Genomic DNA, 16,117 nt, shown 5'->3' with positions numbered 1-16,117 from the left:
TGGTTGAGCCCTCTTCCCACAACCCCTGCCATTTCCCCATTCCCTGGATTAGAGTTTTTATCTCTTTAGTTCCACAAGGCTATTAAACACTGTCTCATTTCAGAATCTTCCAGCCACTCTTCCCAAGTCAGCAGGTGTTCTAGGGAAAAGAAACACAAATACTGCGGGCCTTTCTGGATGCTCTTTCTCTCTCAGACTTTAGCTCCTAATGTGTGTGTTTTTTTTTTAAATTATTTGTTTGTTTTTAGTTTTTGAGACAGTCATGCTATGTTAGTCTTGGCTGGTTTCAGATCTAAGATCCTCCTGTTTTACCCTCCTGAGCACTGGGATTTTGGTTCTTAAATTCTTATGGGTTATTAAAATCACCAATGCCTTCTGGAGATTTAAGATACTTTCTCCAGCTTTTGAAGTTGTTCTCAGTTGGAGGGTTGGTCTGAATGCTCCAAATATGTAGTCCATGATTACTAAAATTAAAATCCACCAGATTATTTTTACTAACTTTATATTTCTATTCACAGATCGAGGCAATGACAACTGGCTGATCAAATATGACTGTCCAATGGATAGTTCTAGCTCTCGGGTAAGAGGTTGATCTATGTCTCAAAGAAGGTGCTGAGGAAGGATATCCTTAAAATATGGAAACACAAAATAACAGATTTAAGACACATAAATTCAGATGAAGCAGGGAAACACAGGTTTAAAATTAACAGGTTAGTAGTTTTGAGTGTGTGTTTTAAGGAACATTCTCCTGATATTTGCATAAGAATATCAAGAAGAGGACAGGCGTGGTGGCGCACGCCTTTAATTCTGGCACTCGGGAGGCAGAGGTAGGAGTATTGCCATGAGTTCAAGGCCACCCGGAGACTACCAAGTGAATTTTAGGTCAGCCTGGGCTAGAGTGAGACCCTACCTTGAAAAACAAAGAAGAGAGAAGATCAAGAAGAGGATCAGATATGTTCCGAACATGTCACATACTCATGCTCTGAGCTTCCACTGCTCAGTAGTTTCATGTTCTCTGAGAAGCCCTGTAGTGCTGCTGCGTGTAGCCCAGTGGTTTCTACTTTTTCACACCATGGGATGCTTTTTATGACAGGTCCACAGAGCACAGCTGCCTCTGAACCTTTTCTTGCCCCTGTTCTGCTCATCTCTACAAGACTTCTTTCATTGTGATTGCTTTAAGATATATACAAATACATATATATCCCTGCTCCAGTCAATGCACTAGGTCTTTATTAGGGCCGAGGCCATGGCTATACTTGGTCTTCTTGGGGCAGAGGTTGGTGTGACCATGCTTCTTCATACTTCTTAGGGCAGTTCATGGCATGGGGTGCAGATGAGCATAGCACTTGTGACAGATCATCTTGTTGCATCTGGTGAAGGTGGCACAATGAGGGCTCGATGATGCCTTCGTGTGGGCACAGCACCAGGTGCAGGGTGGACTCTTTCTGGATGTTGGATGTTGTACTTGGAGAGAGTGCAGCTATATTCTAGCTGTTTGCCGGATGATATCAGACACTTCTGGTCTGGTGGAATGCCTTCCTTATTGATCTTGGCCTTAACATTCATGATGCTGTCACTGGGGCTTAACCTGAGGGGATGCTGTTGTCTGTCAGGGTCTTCACAAAGATCTGCATATTGGCATCTGCTTGGCTGTCTCATTGAAGAGAAAGAACTAAAATATTTTTATTATTTATGAGAGAGAGAGAGAGAGAGAGAGAATGAGAATGGGAATACCAGGACATCTTGCTCCTGCAAACTCCAGCATCTGTCTTTACTTGGGTACTGAGGAATTGAACTCAGGCTGCTAGGCTTTGCAAGTAAGTGCCTTTACTTTCTGAGCCATCTCCCTAGGTACCCCCCCCCACACACATACACACTGGCCTTGCTTATTTTTTTATTTGCAGCAGAGGGAGAGCTTATATACCTGTGTACATGTGAGAGAGAACAGGACAGAGAATGGTGCATCAGGGTCTCTTGCAGTTGCAAATGAACTCAAGATGCATGTGCCACTTTACACATCTGGCTTTAAGTGGGTAACTGGGGAATTGAAGTTGGGCTGGTAGGCTTTGCAAGCAATTTTTTTGAGAAAGTCAAGGAGAGAGCAAGAACTGGCATGCCAGGGCCTCAGCCACCGCAGTGGAACTCCAGACCCTTTCACCACCTAGTGGGCATGTGCAACCTTGCGCTTGTCTCACCTTTGCGCATCTGGCTTATGTGGGATCTGGAGAATCAAACATGTGTCCTTAGGCTTCACAGGCAAGTGCCTTAACTGCTCAGGCTGGCCTCGAACTCACAGTGATCCTCCTACCTTTGCCTCCCGAGTGCTGGGATTAAAGGCGTGTGCCACCACGCCCAGCCCATATATTATTTTTATCTCTCTTTTTTAAAAAATATTTTATTTTTATTTATTTGACAGAGAAAGAGGGAGAGAGAGAGAGAGAATGGGCGTGCCAGGGCCTCCAGCCACTGCAAATGAACACCAGACGCATGCGCCCCCTTGTGCATCTGGCTAACGTGGGTCCTGGGGAATTGAACCTAGGTCCTTTGGCTTTGCAGGCAAATGCCTTAACTGCTAAGCCATCCCTCCAGCCTTTTTCTTGTTTTTTTTTTTTTAAGTAGTAAGAAGGACAAAAATAAATAAATAAATAAAGAGCCAGGTGTGGTGGTGCATGCAGTTAATCCCAGCACTCTGGAGGTAGAGATAATAGGTGAGTTTGAGAACACCCAAAGATTATACATTGAATTCCAGATCAGCCTGGACTAGAGTGAAACCCTACCTGGAAAAATTAAAAACAAAACAAAACAAAAAAATGTAGTAGGAAAGGCTGGAGGCTGGTTTAGCAGTGAAGGCACTTAGCTGAGGACCTAGATTTGACTTCCCAGAACCCACATAGGCCTGCTGCACGTGTGTCTGAAGTTCGTTTGCAGTGGCTAGATACCCTGCAGTGCCCGTTCTCTCAGGTTGCTCTCTTTCTCTCTCTCAGTAAATAGGCGAAAATAAGATTTTAAAAATACTTTTAAAAGCCAGGTATGGTGGCTCACACCTTTAATCCCAGCATTCAGGAGGCAGAGGTAGGAGGATGGCCATGAGTTCAAGCCACCCTGAGACTACACAGTGAATTCCAGGTCAGCCTGGGCTAGAGTGAGACCCTACCTCACAAATACATACATACATACATACATACGTACGTACATACGTACGTACATTGGTAGGAAGGCTTTCTGAAGGAGGATCAGCTTGGTTTTGAGTCTTCCTCCTTCTTCTCCTCTTTCCTTACCATTCCCTTCTGCCTTCCCTTCTCTGTTTCTTCCCCTTCTTTCCCCTCCCCTGTGCTGGATATAGTATCCTAGGCTTTGCATATGCTAGGAAAATTCTGGACCACAGCCTTAGTTTTTATTTCTTACGGTGGTTTCCCTTGTAATACTGGCTCTCTAGTTTTGTGCCTGAGTCATTGGAAGAGCTGTATGTCAGCAGAGTGTTCCAGTACATGTGAGGCCTTGGGTTTGCTCTCCAGCATTGGGAAAAACAATAACAGAATCACCACCTATAGATTTTTCTATAAATTGATTCATCAAGGATGCTGTGGTTTGAATGTAAAATGTCCTCCACGTTTACATGTTTGAATACTTGGTCCCTAACTAGTGATGCTCTTTGGGAAGTTTGTGGAACCTTTAGGAAGTGAGCCTTGCTGGAAACAATGGGTTACCTGGGGCAGGCTTGGTTTTATAGCCTGGCCCCACTTTGTGTTTGCTCTCTGCCTCCTGATTATTGCTGCTATGTAGTGAGGCAGCCTCCAGTTCCTGTTGACACAACAGGCCGGACTGTATTCTCTCCAGCTGTCAAGCAGAACAAACCCTTTCCTTCCTTAAGCTACTTCTTACCAGGCCCTTGATCTCAGCGTGAGTAAGGTGAACTGGTACAAGGGATTCTGATTCAGATGCCTGGAACCACAGTCCCTTCCTGTAATGCACTAGTGGACCCTAAGGAGTCATGAAGCCACATGAATAAACATACATGTGCCTGACTGGGCTGACATGAGTGATCCGATCAATCTTTTCCATCGAGCTCTTGTCCTTTTCTTTTGTGTGTATAATTAATGCAGGAGAACAGACTACTTTGTGCAAGAGCAGCCACCTGTCATTATCGTTGGTTCTGTTTTCTCACTGGGAAATGTTAGAAATTCATTGCTAGTGAGATAGTGTCTGAGTCAAGATCCACACAAGAGAACCTTGGCCAGCTGTATTTGCTACTTGGCTAGTTTTTGTGACAAATGCCTGACAGAAGCAACTTACGGAAAGAAGTTTATTTCGATTCATAGTTTGAGGAGATACAGTGCCTTATAACAGGGACATCATGGTGGCAGGAGCATGAAATAGCTGGTCACATTGCATCTGCTGTCAGCAAGTGAATTCTCGCACTTGGCTCACTTTGTCCCTCTTACTCAGTCTAAGACCCCAGCCCATGGAATGGTACTGCCAACAGTTAGGGTGGGTCTTCCTATATCAGTAAACAAAATCTAGAAACTCAGAAGACATGCCCAGAGATTTGGTTCTATGGTGATTTTAAAACCTATCAACCTGGGCTGGAGAGATGGCTTATCAGTTAAAGCCAAAGGACCTCGGTTCGATTCCCCAGTACCCATGTAAACAAGATGGCACATGCATCTGGAGTTTGTTTGCAATGGCCAGAAGCCCTGGCACACCCACTTTCTCTCTCTGCCTCTTTTCCTCTCTCAAATAAATAAAAATAAAATATTTTTTTAAAAAAACCTATCAACCTGACAAACAAGATTAACTGTCTCATCAGCTGATAGGGAACTTTGTTTTCTATTCTTCCTGCTTCATTCTAGGAAGAATGACATAGTTGACATATTTTTGGTGGTGTTTTGTTTTTATTCCATTATCCTTCTTACCAAGGGCTATGGCAAGACCTGGGGAAATTCTTCTTTCCCATGATAAGAAAAGGGACTCTGGTAGTGCATGGTGGTACACATCTGTGATTCCAACACAAGGAAGCTTGAGGCAGGAGGATCATGAGTTTGAGGCTAATGTGAGCCACACAGTGCGACCCCATCTCAAAAAAGAGGTGGGGGAAAGGGGAAGATGAAGGGAGAAAGAGACTTTGGAATTTTGAACAAGCCACACATGAAGCAGGTCTAGAAAAAGTATCCAGATGGGCTGGAGAGATGGCTTAGTGGTTAAGCACCTGCCTGTGAAGCCTGTTCAAGGCTCAATTCCCCAGGACCCACGTTAGCCAGATGCACAAGGGGGCACATGCATCTGGAGTTTGTTTGCAGTGGCTGGAGGCCGTGGTGCACCCATTCTCTCTCTCTTTCTCTCTGCCTTTCTCTCTGGGTCTGTCGCTCTCAAATAGATAAATAAAAAATGAAAAGTATGCAGATCAACTCAGAGGGTAGGACTGGTGTCTTAAGAGGCCTGAGTCAAGGTTGGGCTTGGTGGTACATGTCTTTAATCCCAGCACTTGAGAGGTAAAGGGAAGGGGGATCGTTGTGAGTTCAAGGCCACCCTGAGACTACATAGTGAATTCTAGGACAGCCTGAGCTAGATTGAGACCCTACCTTGGTGGGGGGGGGGTGAGTCAAATGGGCTTTCTTAATATTTAATTTTTTGCTCTGCAGGACACAGACTGGGTAGTGGTGAAGGAGCCTGTTATCAAGGTGGCTGCCATAGACAATGGGCTGGCTTTCCCACTGAAGCATCCGGACTCCTGGAGAGCATGTAAGTGTCAAGACCACTGATCTGGCTCTGCTCTTGTTCATTCTCAGTTGACCACTGTGCAGCAGAGAACAGTCAGTACCTCTGTGACAGGACTGTTTAAAGAATGAAGTGTTGCAGCTCAGACCTTTAACATAACCGCCAGCACATGACAGTGGTTCTGTAGCGTAAGCTATTATAATTTTGACCATATTCATTCTCATGATGGCATATTGGTGCCTAGAAATTAAAGGCACATAAGGCTAGGAGTGTAGCTCAGTGCTAGAGTGCTTGCCTACCATGTGCCCCGGACCCTGGTTCCATCCCTAGCCCTGCAAAATAAGTGAATACAATGACACATTTACACTTTGCCTTCTTTCTGAAGGCCCATCATTTTGTAATTTATTGTTTGCAGCTCTATAGATAAATTACTGTCAGTATACTTTCTTCCTTATTGATACCCCCACCCCATTTTAGCTGTGAACTTGTGGAAAGGTGGAGAAATACAAGTAGTGAGTTACTAGCACTCTCTGTAGCACTTTTCTTCATTTTCAGAAGAATCACCTGAATGTGCCAGTGGCTTACTTCTTGGAAAGTCCTGGTATGTCTCGTCTGGAAAGAGCTCTGTGATTGGGCAGATCTGGGTTTGAATCCTGGTTCCTCTATTTACTAAGCATGGAACCTTATGGTCCATAGCACTTGAAAGTGTTCTTGTTGTTTGTTTTTTCAGTTGTGTGTCAGGAAAGAGGGACTCTCCTCTTGAGTGGACCCTGGTAAAGACAAAGATACATGGCATGGGGACTTGGGCTTCACTTTTGGCCTTTCCTCTTTTTAGATCCTTTCTACTGGGCATGGTTGCCTCAGGCAAAAGTCCCATTCTCTCAGGAGATCAAAGATCTGATTCTTCCAAAGATTTCAGACCCTAACTTTGTCAAGGACTTGGAGGAGGACCTATATGAACTCTTCAAGGTTGGTACTGAGAACCTGAGCCTGATTACCATATAGAGAGGCATGCCTCAAGATTTTTCTAATTGATCATGGCACAGGCCAGAGGGAATGACCAATACCTGACTTGAGTTAGCGTGAAGAAAAAGGCTAATGGATGATAGGACCTGGGTTGCATGGTTGAATTCAGAAATGGCAGCTATGATCTATCCTGTGGGCGTGTCCTGTATTTCATGTGGCTGTAGTGTACCTACAGAACCCCGTGTTCAAGTGGAGCTCTGGAGTTGGAGATGCTGCCTGACCCCCCCCCACCCCCCCGTCTGTAACAGGAGAAGTTCTTAGCATGCTAATCCTTAAATATGTGTGTTTCCTTTAAAAATTAGAAAGTTAGGCAGGAAGTACTTGAGTTACTTCCCACTCTACTGCTCCCTTGCAGTGTACTCAATTAACCATCCCCCCAAGTTGTTAATTGGGGGGAGAAAATGGGTTCCTGGGGGACATTGCTTCTGCCTTTCTCTCTCTCTCTCTTTTAAAATATTTATTTACTAGAGAGAGGGGGGGAGGGAGACCGAGAGAATGGGTACCCCAGAACCTCTAGCCACTGCAAACATAAATTCCAGATGCATGTGTCACCTTATGCATCTGGCTTGGGGACTCAAAACTGGGTCCTTAAACTTCATAGGCAAGCACCTTAACGACTAAGCCATCTCTCCAGCCCTCCTTCTGCCTTTGTTTTGCAGAAAGATCCAGGTTTTGACAGGGGCCAATTCCATAAGCAGATTGCTGTCATGCGGGGCCAGGTAAGCCTGGGCCATGCTCCCAGTACTTCTCCTCCCCAGTTTCCCAGACGTGTCTGTGACTCTTCTTGAGACACAGGAGAGGAAGCTAGTCCTATAGTCTCCCACCCCTTCAGAAGTGTCCAGTGCTTGGTGAAGCACCCACCTCTAGACTCGTTGCTGGTTGAGTTAATGGTAAATCAACCAGCCCACTGTGTTTTTCAAGGGAAGCTGTCACTTTTGAAGAACTAGGCTCTGGAGTCAGATCACATCATGAATTACAAGGTCTGTGACACTGGCAAGAACTTCTATTTTCTTCTTTTCTTTTAATGCGTGCATGAGTGTGTGTTAGCCAGAGGACAGTCTTGGGTGGTGTTCCTCAGATGCCATTTCCTCCTACTTATTTATTTTAAAAATAATTAAAAATTTTTAATTTATTTAGTTATTTGAGAGGGGAGGCAGATAGAGAGAATGGGCGCACCAGGGCCTCCAGCCACTGTAAACGAACTCCAGACACATGTGCCACCTTGTGCATCTGGCTGTACGTGGGTCCTGGGGAATCGAGCCTCAAGCCTGGGTCCTTTGGCTTTGCAGGCAAGTACCTTAACTGCTAAGCCATCTCTCCAGCCCTCCTTTTCTTTATTTCTGTATTTTATCATGTTCTTGCTTCTTAGGGTTGTTGTGAGGTAAATTCTTACATAGTTAGAGTAGTACCTGGTATATTGAAATACTCAGCACGTGATTGCTGTCATCACTGCGATTTTGTACATAGAAAAGTGAGCTTCTTGACCTTTTTGGATTTAAAAAAAAATATTTTGAGGTACAGTCTTCACTATGTAGTCTTAGGATGATCTCAAACTCATGACAATCCTCCTATCTCTGCCTCTGGAGTGCTGGGATTAAAGGTGTGTGCTACCATGCCTGGCTCTTTTTGGATTTTTTTTTTTTTTTTTTGGTTTTTGAGGTAGAGTCTCACTTTGGTCCAGACTGACCTGGAATTAGCTTTGTAGTCTCACAGGGTGGCCTTGAATTTTCAGCAATTCTCCTACCTCTGTCTCCCAATCTTTTGGGATTTTTGAGACAGGGTCTTGTGCTGTCCTTGAACACAGTGTGTAGCTAAAAATGACCTTAAATTACTGATCTTCCTAAGACCTCCTCGAAAGTGCTACGACTGAAAGCATGTGCCCAGTATGTATGGCTGCTTCTTGAATCCTGTAACAAACCGGTTTTCCTAGTTATAATTGTGCAATTATTCCTGTGATTTACCTAAAGTCTCCTGGTTAGCGTACCTCTTGGGCTTAATGAGCCCATTTTCCTTTGAAATGGGATGCTCACAGATTTTAAGAGCTGTCATTATAATAGCTATCTGAATACCAGTATTTTGCCTTTCCCAAGTAAAATAGGGACCCTGATAAGTTGGCAGAACTTTTGGGAACCTTAAACACCACATTGCATACTGTGGTGTTAGTGAACTCAGCATAAAGAATTTACTTGCTTTCTAAGCTTATTGAGTCATACTTCTATCCATATCATACAAACTCACAGCAGTCCTCCTACCTGTGCCTCCTGAGTGCTGGGACTAAAGGTGTGCAACACCATGCCCAGTCAGCCCTTCTCCTTCTCCTCCTTCTCATACACACACACACACACACACACACACACACACACACACACACAGAGAGAGAGAGAGAGAGAGAGAGAGAGACAGAGAGAGAGAGAGAGAGAGGGAGACAGACAGACAGACGACAGACAGACACAGACAGAGGGGGGGAGGCCCCCCCTTCTTTTTACATTATTAAATTATTATATTTATTGAGGGAAGTAGAGTCAAGAAAAGGCACTCACGTGACTAGAGATCCCATGTGGAGGGCCTGGAAAAACCCTGGAAAGAAAAGAGAAAAAAGAAAGTTCAAGGAGCTCCTGCCATGTGGGGAGTTGGAGGGGATAAAGAACCCATGTGGAGAGTAAGGGCTAGGGGATCTTCCCCTCTGCTCAACCCAGATGGGCCTGGACCAGGCCAGCCCAGGCTCAGCTGAGGGAAAAACTTCCCAGTGGTCAGACAGCCTGCCTTCCCTTTGCAAAGGTTATAGTGGTAGGCTGTCTTCTGGCTCAGGTAAACCAGAGGAGCAGCTGGTTGATTAGGACTAGGGCCTATCTCAAGAAGAGGTTAGCCCTGACACCAAGTTCTGGGGGCTGAACTTGACCAACCACAATGTTTAAATCCTATGAAAGAAAGGCCTCCCTCCCAGAAGGGGTCCTGATTATTTGTTGGAAAACAGGTCTAGGGAACTAGGCAAGAGATAAGAAGTCAGATGATCATTGATTTCTAGCAAGAACAGACTTTCCTTTTTTACTTTCAGGGGTCTAGTCACCCTAATTGTACTCCCTGTCATTCCCCCCTCTTATGAGAAAACACTCTAACTGCTGTTAGATGAAAGGGGACAATATCCAATCCCTTCTAAATACCATAGTGACCTTCTTTCCATTATACTCAACTAAGAACTTTATATAGGGTGGCAAAAGATAGGGGAGAAAGCCAGCATGGTGTCATACACCTTTAATCCCAGCACTTGAGAGGCAGAGGTAGTAGGATCACCTTAGTTCGAGGCCACCCTGAGACTACATAGTGAATTCCAGGTCAGCCTGGGCTAGAGTAAAATCCTACCTTGAAAAGCCAAAAAAAAAAAAAAAAAAAAAAAAAGATGAGAGTGGAGAAAAAAATTTTACCTTTCTATCTTTGTGTTTTCGATGTCTTCAAAGGGATTTTTGACATCTTAACAACTGTTGGCAGAAAAAGTACCAGGCTATAATATAAGCAAAGGAAGCATTGATCTGAGAATAGGAATTGTATTTTGACTATACACAAAAGGCAGACCTAATGTGTGTTCTGACAAAAGGCAGCAGAGGAGAAACATTTAAGGAATTCAGTGGAGAGGTAGACTTACCTTGCGTCACTTGCTTTGAAACTTTATGGACTGGGTGATGAGGCTGCAGGAAGATGATTATAGGGTAGGCTGTGTCATGGCAAATAGCAAAACAGCAGACTGTCTCATCTCCTGACTCTTGGAGAATCAAGACGTTTGCTTACTCATGCACACTTGGACAACTCACCCTTCAAATCATAGAGTCAGGTGTGTTGGCCCGTGCTATAATCCCAGCCTTCATGAGGTTGAGGTAGGAGGATGAATGGAAGGCCAGCATGGGTTGCTTACTGAAAACATCTCAAGAACAACAAGGACAAGGAAAAAACCTGGGGACATAGCTCAGTGCTAAAGCATGGTTAGTATGCTCAAGGCCTTGGGTTCACTCCTACTATCACTTTATCTTTTTAAAAATTTGTTTGTTTGTGAACAGAGAGGGAGAGAGACCATAGATGCACCAGGGCCTCTTGCCACAGCAAATGAACTCCAGATGCAGGGACCACTTTGTATGTCTGGCTTTACCTGGGTCCTGGGGAATCCCACCTGGGCCAGCAGTTTTACAAAGTGCCTTTAACTGCTGAGCCATCTCTCCTGCTCCTATCCCTACTCAAAAAATGAGAGGCAGGATAGAATCTGTGTTTGCTTGCTTGTTTGTTTTTTTGCATGTGCTTGTACGTACATTGTGTGTGGGTGGGTGTGTGTACACAGGTGTGTATGCCCTATGCATGTATGTGTAGAGGCCAGAGGACAACATCAGGTGTCTTCCCCTCCATCGCTCATCCACATGTTTCATTGAGATGGAATCTTACATTCTGGAGCTTGCTGTTTTCGCAAGTCCCAGAGACTTTGGTCTCTGCTCTACACAGGACTGGGGTAACACATGTGCATAGCCACACCCATACATTTACGTGGGTGCTAGGGAATAGAACTCAGTTGGTTTCAGGCTGAAGTTCAGATCAGATTCAGGTCTTCATGCTTGTGCAGCAAGCGCTGTTACCCATGGAGTCATCTCCCTAGTTCCTCATTTTTAAAATGAGTAGAGAGATTACTTCCATTTTCCATTTATTGCTACTGTGTTCCTACTTTCATAAATAAGCTTCTATGATATTTTCTACTTTAAAAAATTTAGCCAGGCCTAGCTACAGATGATTGGGCTTCTGCGTGAGAATGAAAATACTTAGTAGCAGAGGCCAGTAAGTTAAAAAGGAGACATAAAGGGTAGAGAAAGGAAGGGAGGAGGATACTTAATAGGTTGATATTGTATATATGTAATTACAATGATTGTAATGGGGAGGTAATATGATGGAGAATGGAATTTCAAATGGGAAAGTGTGGGGGTGGGGAGGGAGGGAATTACTGTGGGATATATTTTATAATCATGGAAAATGTTAATAAAAATTTAATAAATAAATAAATAAATTTTAAAAAATCCAAAAAAAAAAATTAGCCAGGTGTGGTGGTGCACACCTTTAATCCCAGCACTAGGGAGGCAGAGGTAGGAGGAGCCCCATGAATGTAAAGCCACCCTGAGACTACACAGTGAATTCCAGGTCAGCCTGGGCTAGAGTAAGACCCTACCTTGAGAAACTAGAAAAAAAAAAATGTAGGAGGGCTCACTCTGCTGGCCTCTCTACAGAGGCAGGCCTGTCCTTCAACCCTCTCCTTGTTCTCACTGCAGATCCTAAATCTGACCCAGGCCTTGAAAGATAACAAGAGTCCTCTGCACCTCGTCCAGATGCCACCTGTGATTGTCGAGACGGCCCGTTCCCATCAGCGGTCTTCTAGCGAGTCCTACACACAGAGCTTTCAGAGTCGGAAGCCCTTCTTTTCGTGGTGGTAGCCCTAGAGGCAGACAGAAGCAATCCAGTGGGAGATGTCTAGCAGGAGGCCTGGGGACCTGGATGCAGGGAAGTCTGCAAAGCTGGACAGCAGCATCTTTCAGAGCCTTCCCTCTGCTTGCCATCTCCCTCAGGGCTTTCCCACCCACAAGGAGAAGCACAGTCAGGGTCAAGAGTGCTTCTGGGCCCCTGAGAGTGTTGAGGCTGGGAGTCAGGGGTGCAGAAGATCAACTCCCTTCCAGCATCTTCTGGTGGCAGGTTAGAAAAGCCCCATCTCCCCGACAGTCCTGCTCTGTTGCCATTCCCTATTTTATTCTGCATCAGAAAGAAAGGAAAAGAAAACAACAACAAATCCCCCAATAACAACCAACACAGACTTCCATGCTTGTAGTAGAGCTCAGGTCCTCTCTTGGCGGAATCCTTTAATCCAGACCGAAATTTAACTTGGGCCCAGACCTCCCCATGCCTGGCTTCCTCCCATGAACCAAGGCTGTGTCAGGGGGCCATTGGTGGCTCTCAGTGGTGGGAGAGACAGAAGCCATACCTTTCCTTTTGGGTTTTGCCAAATCTTTCCTTCTCTCTTGCCACCAGTGCAGCGCTGGCTTCCTGTTGCAGCGAGCCGGCGTCTGCTCTGCACGTGGTCTACAGAGCCTCTGCTCCCCACCCTGCTGTAGCTTGCATGGCACTTGGCAGAGGCAGGAGAGGCCAGACTTAGCTGTTCTCTTCTCACAGGAAGTGAGTGGTCAGCATGTAAAAGTGATCCTTACGGCTTAAGTGCATGCTGGAAACTGGGAATTGGTCTGTGGGGCACCCGGTCCCAGCCTTGTTTGTGGGTCCTTAGGTCCAGTCCTCCTCTAATTGGTTTCTGTTGTTTTAAGTAATTTTCCACCCAACTCTTTTAGGAGTTCAGTTTAGGTTCTAGAGTGGGTCTCTGTAAGGATTCTGGGGTGAGTTAACTTATGAGTCCAGGATATTCGGTCTTGGATGTTGTGTTCTGCTGCTGCTTCTGGAAGCAACAGGTCTTGAGTTCTGCCTCCTAACAGGCAGTGTTCCCTACTGTCTTGTCTTGGTCTGGTTTCTCCGTGGCTTCTCGAGGAAGGCAGGACCCAAAGGAGATAACTTCAAACTGTCCCACGGTGCCTGCCCAGCTCGTTGTGTATCTTCTTGCTTCTATGTGTCTTCTGCCCTAGTTGGGCCCCTTGGTAGGAGTTTGAGCCCTTTTTACACCAAAGCAAAGATTTGTCCTCAGGAGGAAGTAAAAAGGGTGCCACCTGTGGTTGAGGGGCAGCTGCATTCCTGTGCTACGGACTCTGGAGGTTTCTCCCACCCTGCGATTGGTCAATCAGCCTTTGAAAGAAATTGTCTTGAAGGTTTGAAAAAGCCAAAGAAGGGGAGTGAGGACCATGGCTGGCTGTCTCCTGCCAGCTCCCACTGACCAGGAGGTAGAGCAGCCCTCCCTCCAGCTGGGCCAGGCTGTTCCCCGTCCATTCTTGCCCCAGGAGCAGCTTGTTAGGGGCTTCCATCCAGCTGACAAGAGGTCTCTGAGCGCTGGATATGCATGCCCTATGGACAAAGGCTCCCCTGCCTGCCTCACCCTGACAATCCCATCCAGCCCACCCAACTCTGGCTTGCAGAACCATGTTTGGGAGAATACCTGCCCCTGACCTCCGGACCCAGCAGGGGCTCATGTGTGTGTAGCTCTTCCCAGACACACTCACACCAACCCAGTGGCCGAGGAGAGCCGGTGTCTGAAGAGGAGACTGGGGTGTCGGCAGCCTCACGGGCACTGTCCTGCTCCAGATTAGTTCTGCAGCCAGGAGGAAGATGGATCCCATGTAAGAGTCAGGCCAAGCCTGGTGGGCACAAGTGCAGGCATCCTTCCTTGGCCTGTTTCCTCTCTCCCTTGACGCCTGCACTCAGATTGCCTTGAATGTGGACTTCAGGAGAGCCAGGGACCCAGAGTGCCAGCACAGGCTTCTAGGTGGCACTTCCAGCACAGCTGCTCTCTTCTAGCCTTAGGCCCGTCCCTCCCTCATGTCTGGGAGTGGAGGCCGGGCTTTGAGAGTGCTGCTGCCCCTGTTCTTACAATGCACTGTAGAAACTGTATGTAATGTATTTAAATCAATGCAAATGTATGAATAACAAATCCAATTCTGACTTCCTTGTCCAGTGTTCTTTGGGGGAAGGAAAACAAGATAGAAGGCAGTTTTGTTTGGTTTGTTTTGGTTTGGTTTTTTAAAGAAATCTCTTCCTGTTTATTTAGTTGACAGAGAAAGAGGGAGAGAGAGAGAGAGAATGGGTGCGCCAGGGCCTCCAGCCACTGCAAACAAACTCCAGACGTGTGCACCTCCTTGTGCATCTGGCTAATGTGGGTCCTGGAGAATCAAACCTGGGTCCTTCGGCTTTGCAGGCAAATGTCTTAACTGCTAAGCCATCCCTGAAGCCCAAAAGGCAGTTTTTTAAAAAATATTTTTAGCTGGGCATGGTGGCGCATGCCTTTAATCCCAGCACTCGGGAGGCAGAGATAGGAGGATCATTGTGAGCTCAAGGCCACCCTGAGACTACATAGTGAATTCCAGGTCAGCCTGAGCTAGAGTGAGACTCTACCTCAAAAAAAAAAAAAAAAAAAAAAAAAAATTTATTTACCAGAGAATGGATGCACCAGGGCACCCACTACACACAAATTCCAGACACCTATGCATCTGGATTATGTGGGGTTTGGTGAATTGAACATGGGTCCTTAGGCTTCGCAGGCAAGCGCCTTAACCACTAAGTCATCTCTCTAGGCCTAGCATGCAGTTGTTGGTTTTTATTTTTTTTATTTTTTATTTTTTGAGAGAGAGCAAGCAAGAGAATTGGCACACCAGGGTCTCCAGCCACTGCAGTTGAACTCCAGGCGTGTGCCCCTAGTGTGCACGTGCAGCTTTGTGCATGCATCACCTTGGCATCTGGCTCACGTGGTCTGGGGAGTCAAATATGGCTCCTTAGGCTTTGCAGGCAAGTGCCTTAACTGCTAAACCATCTCTCCAGCCTTAGAATGCAGGGTTTTGGTTTAAGTGATTTTTTTTTTGTTTGTTTTTTGAGGGTGGGTCCCATTCTAGCCCAGGCTGACTTGGAATTCACTATATAGTCTCAGGGTGGCCTCAATCCTCCTACCTCAGCCTCCCGAGAGCTGGGATTAAAGGCATGCACCACCACAACCGGCTCTGGAAGTTTTTAAGTACAGAGAAATGCTTGCATAAACTTGCAGAGACATGGCTCCTGAGGCTATTTCCAAAGTCCCAAATGCTCTGAAAGCTAAAAGTGCTTCCATAACTCATCTCAAACCCCCAGTGAGCCTGGGCTGATGTTGATGAGGCACTGGCTTTAATCGTCCATATCTGCCTTGGGATGGATACTTGTTGCAGAAATGCTCATCTGTTGAGATTCCCTAGTAAGGATGCTATAGTATTTGCCCTGGCTCTTTCCTAAAAACCAAATTCTGTATCCCAAAGTTATCTAGCCCCAAGGGCTTGAGGGGTCAGAGATGTACACTTAAGGGTGAAGATGGCTTTACCTACTGGCCACCAGAGGGCATTCCTACCCTGTTTCTGAACTCTGGCTCTGAATGATGGATAATCAAGAAGGTAGCCAGGGGAGGTGGCAAGAACACAGTCTGCATTTTTTTTTTTTTTTTAAAGATAGCACCTCATAACCAGGCGTGGTGGCACACTCTAATCCCAGCACTCAGGAGGCAGAGGTAGTAGGATGATCGCCATGAGTTCGAGGCCACCCTAAGACTCCATAGTGAATTCCAGGTCAGCCTGGACTAGAGTGAGACCCTACCTCAAAACAAAACAAAACAAAACAAAACAAAAGCCCACATTAGCCTCAGACTCACTATGGAGCCAAGGATGATCTTGAGCTCTTGATCCTCCGGCCT

The 16,117-nt window shown here is 45.8% G+C and overlaps 1 protein-coding gene across 1 annotated transcript in view; it reads left to right on the top strand.

Moving 5' to 3' along the window:
• The window catches only part of Pi4k2a (phosphatidylinositol 4-kinase type 2 alpha), a 53,203-nt gene extending 38,851 nt beyond the window's left edge, over positions 1–14,352 (top strand). The window contains exons 5-9 of the mRNA XM_004669901.2: positions 519–580; positions 5,640–5,739; positions 6,551–6,684; positions 7,401–7,460; positions 12,036–14,352. Coding sequence (XP_004669958.2) covers positions 519–580; positions 5,640–5,739; positions 6,551–6,684; positions 7,401–7,460; positions 12,036–12,197 — 518 coding nt within the window. The 3' untranslated portion in view covers positions 12,198–14,352. The remainder of the gene's footprint in view (positions 1–518; positions 581–5,639; positions 5,740–6,550; positions 6,685–7,400; positions 7,461–12,035) is intronic.
• The last annotated feature ends 1,765 nt before the right edge of the window (positions 14,353–16,117 follow it).

This window comes from Jaculus jaculus, chromosome 1 (assembly GCF_020740685.1).
Source record: "Jaculus jaculus isolate mJacJac1 chromosome 1, mJacJac1.mat.Y.cur, whole genome shotgun sequence".
NCBI classification, from domain to species: Eukaryota; Metazoa; Chordata; class Mammalia; order Rodentia; family Dipodidae; genus Jaculus; species Jaculus jaculus.
This window is presented reverse-complemented; position numbering and strand designations above follow the sequence as displayed.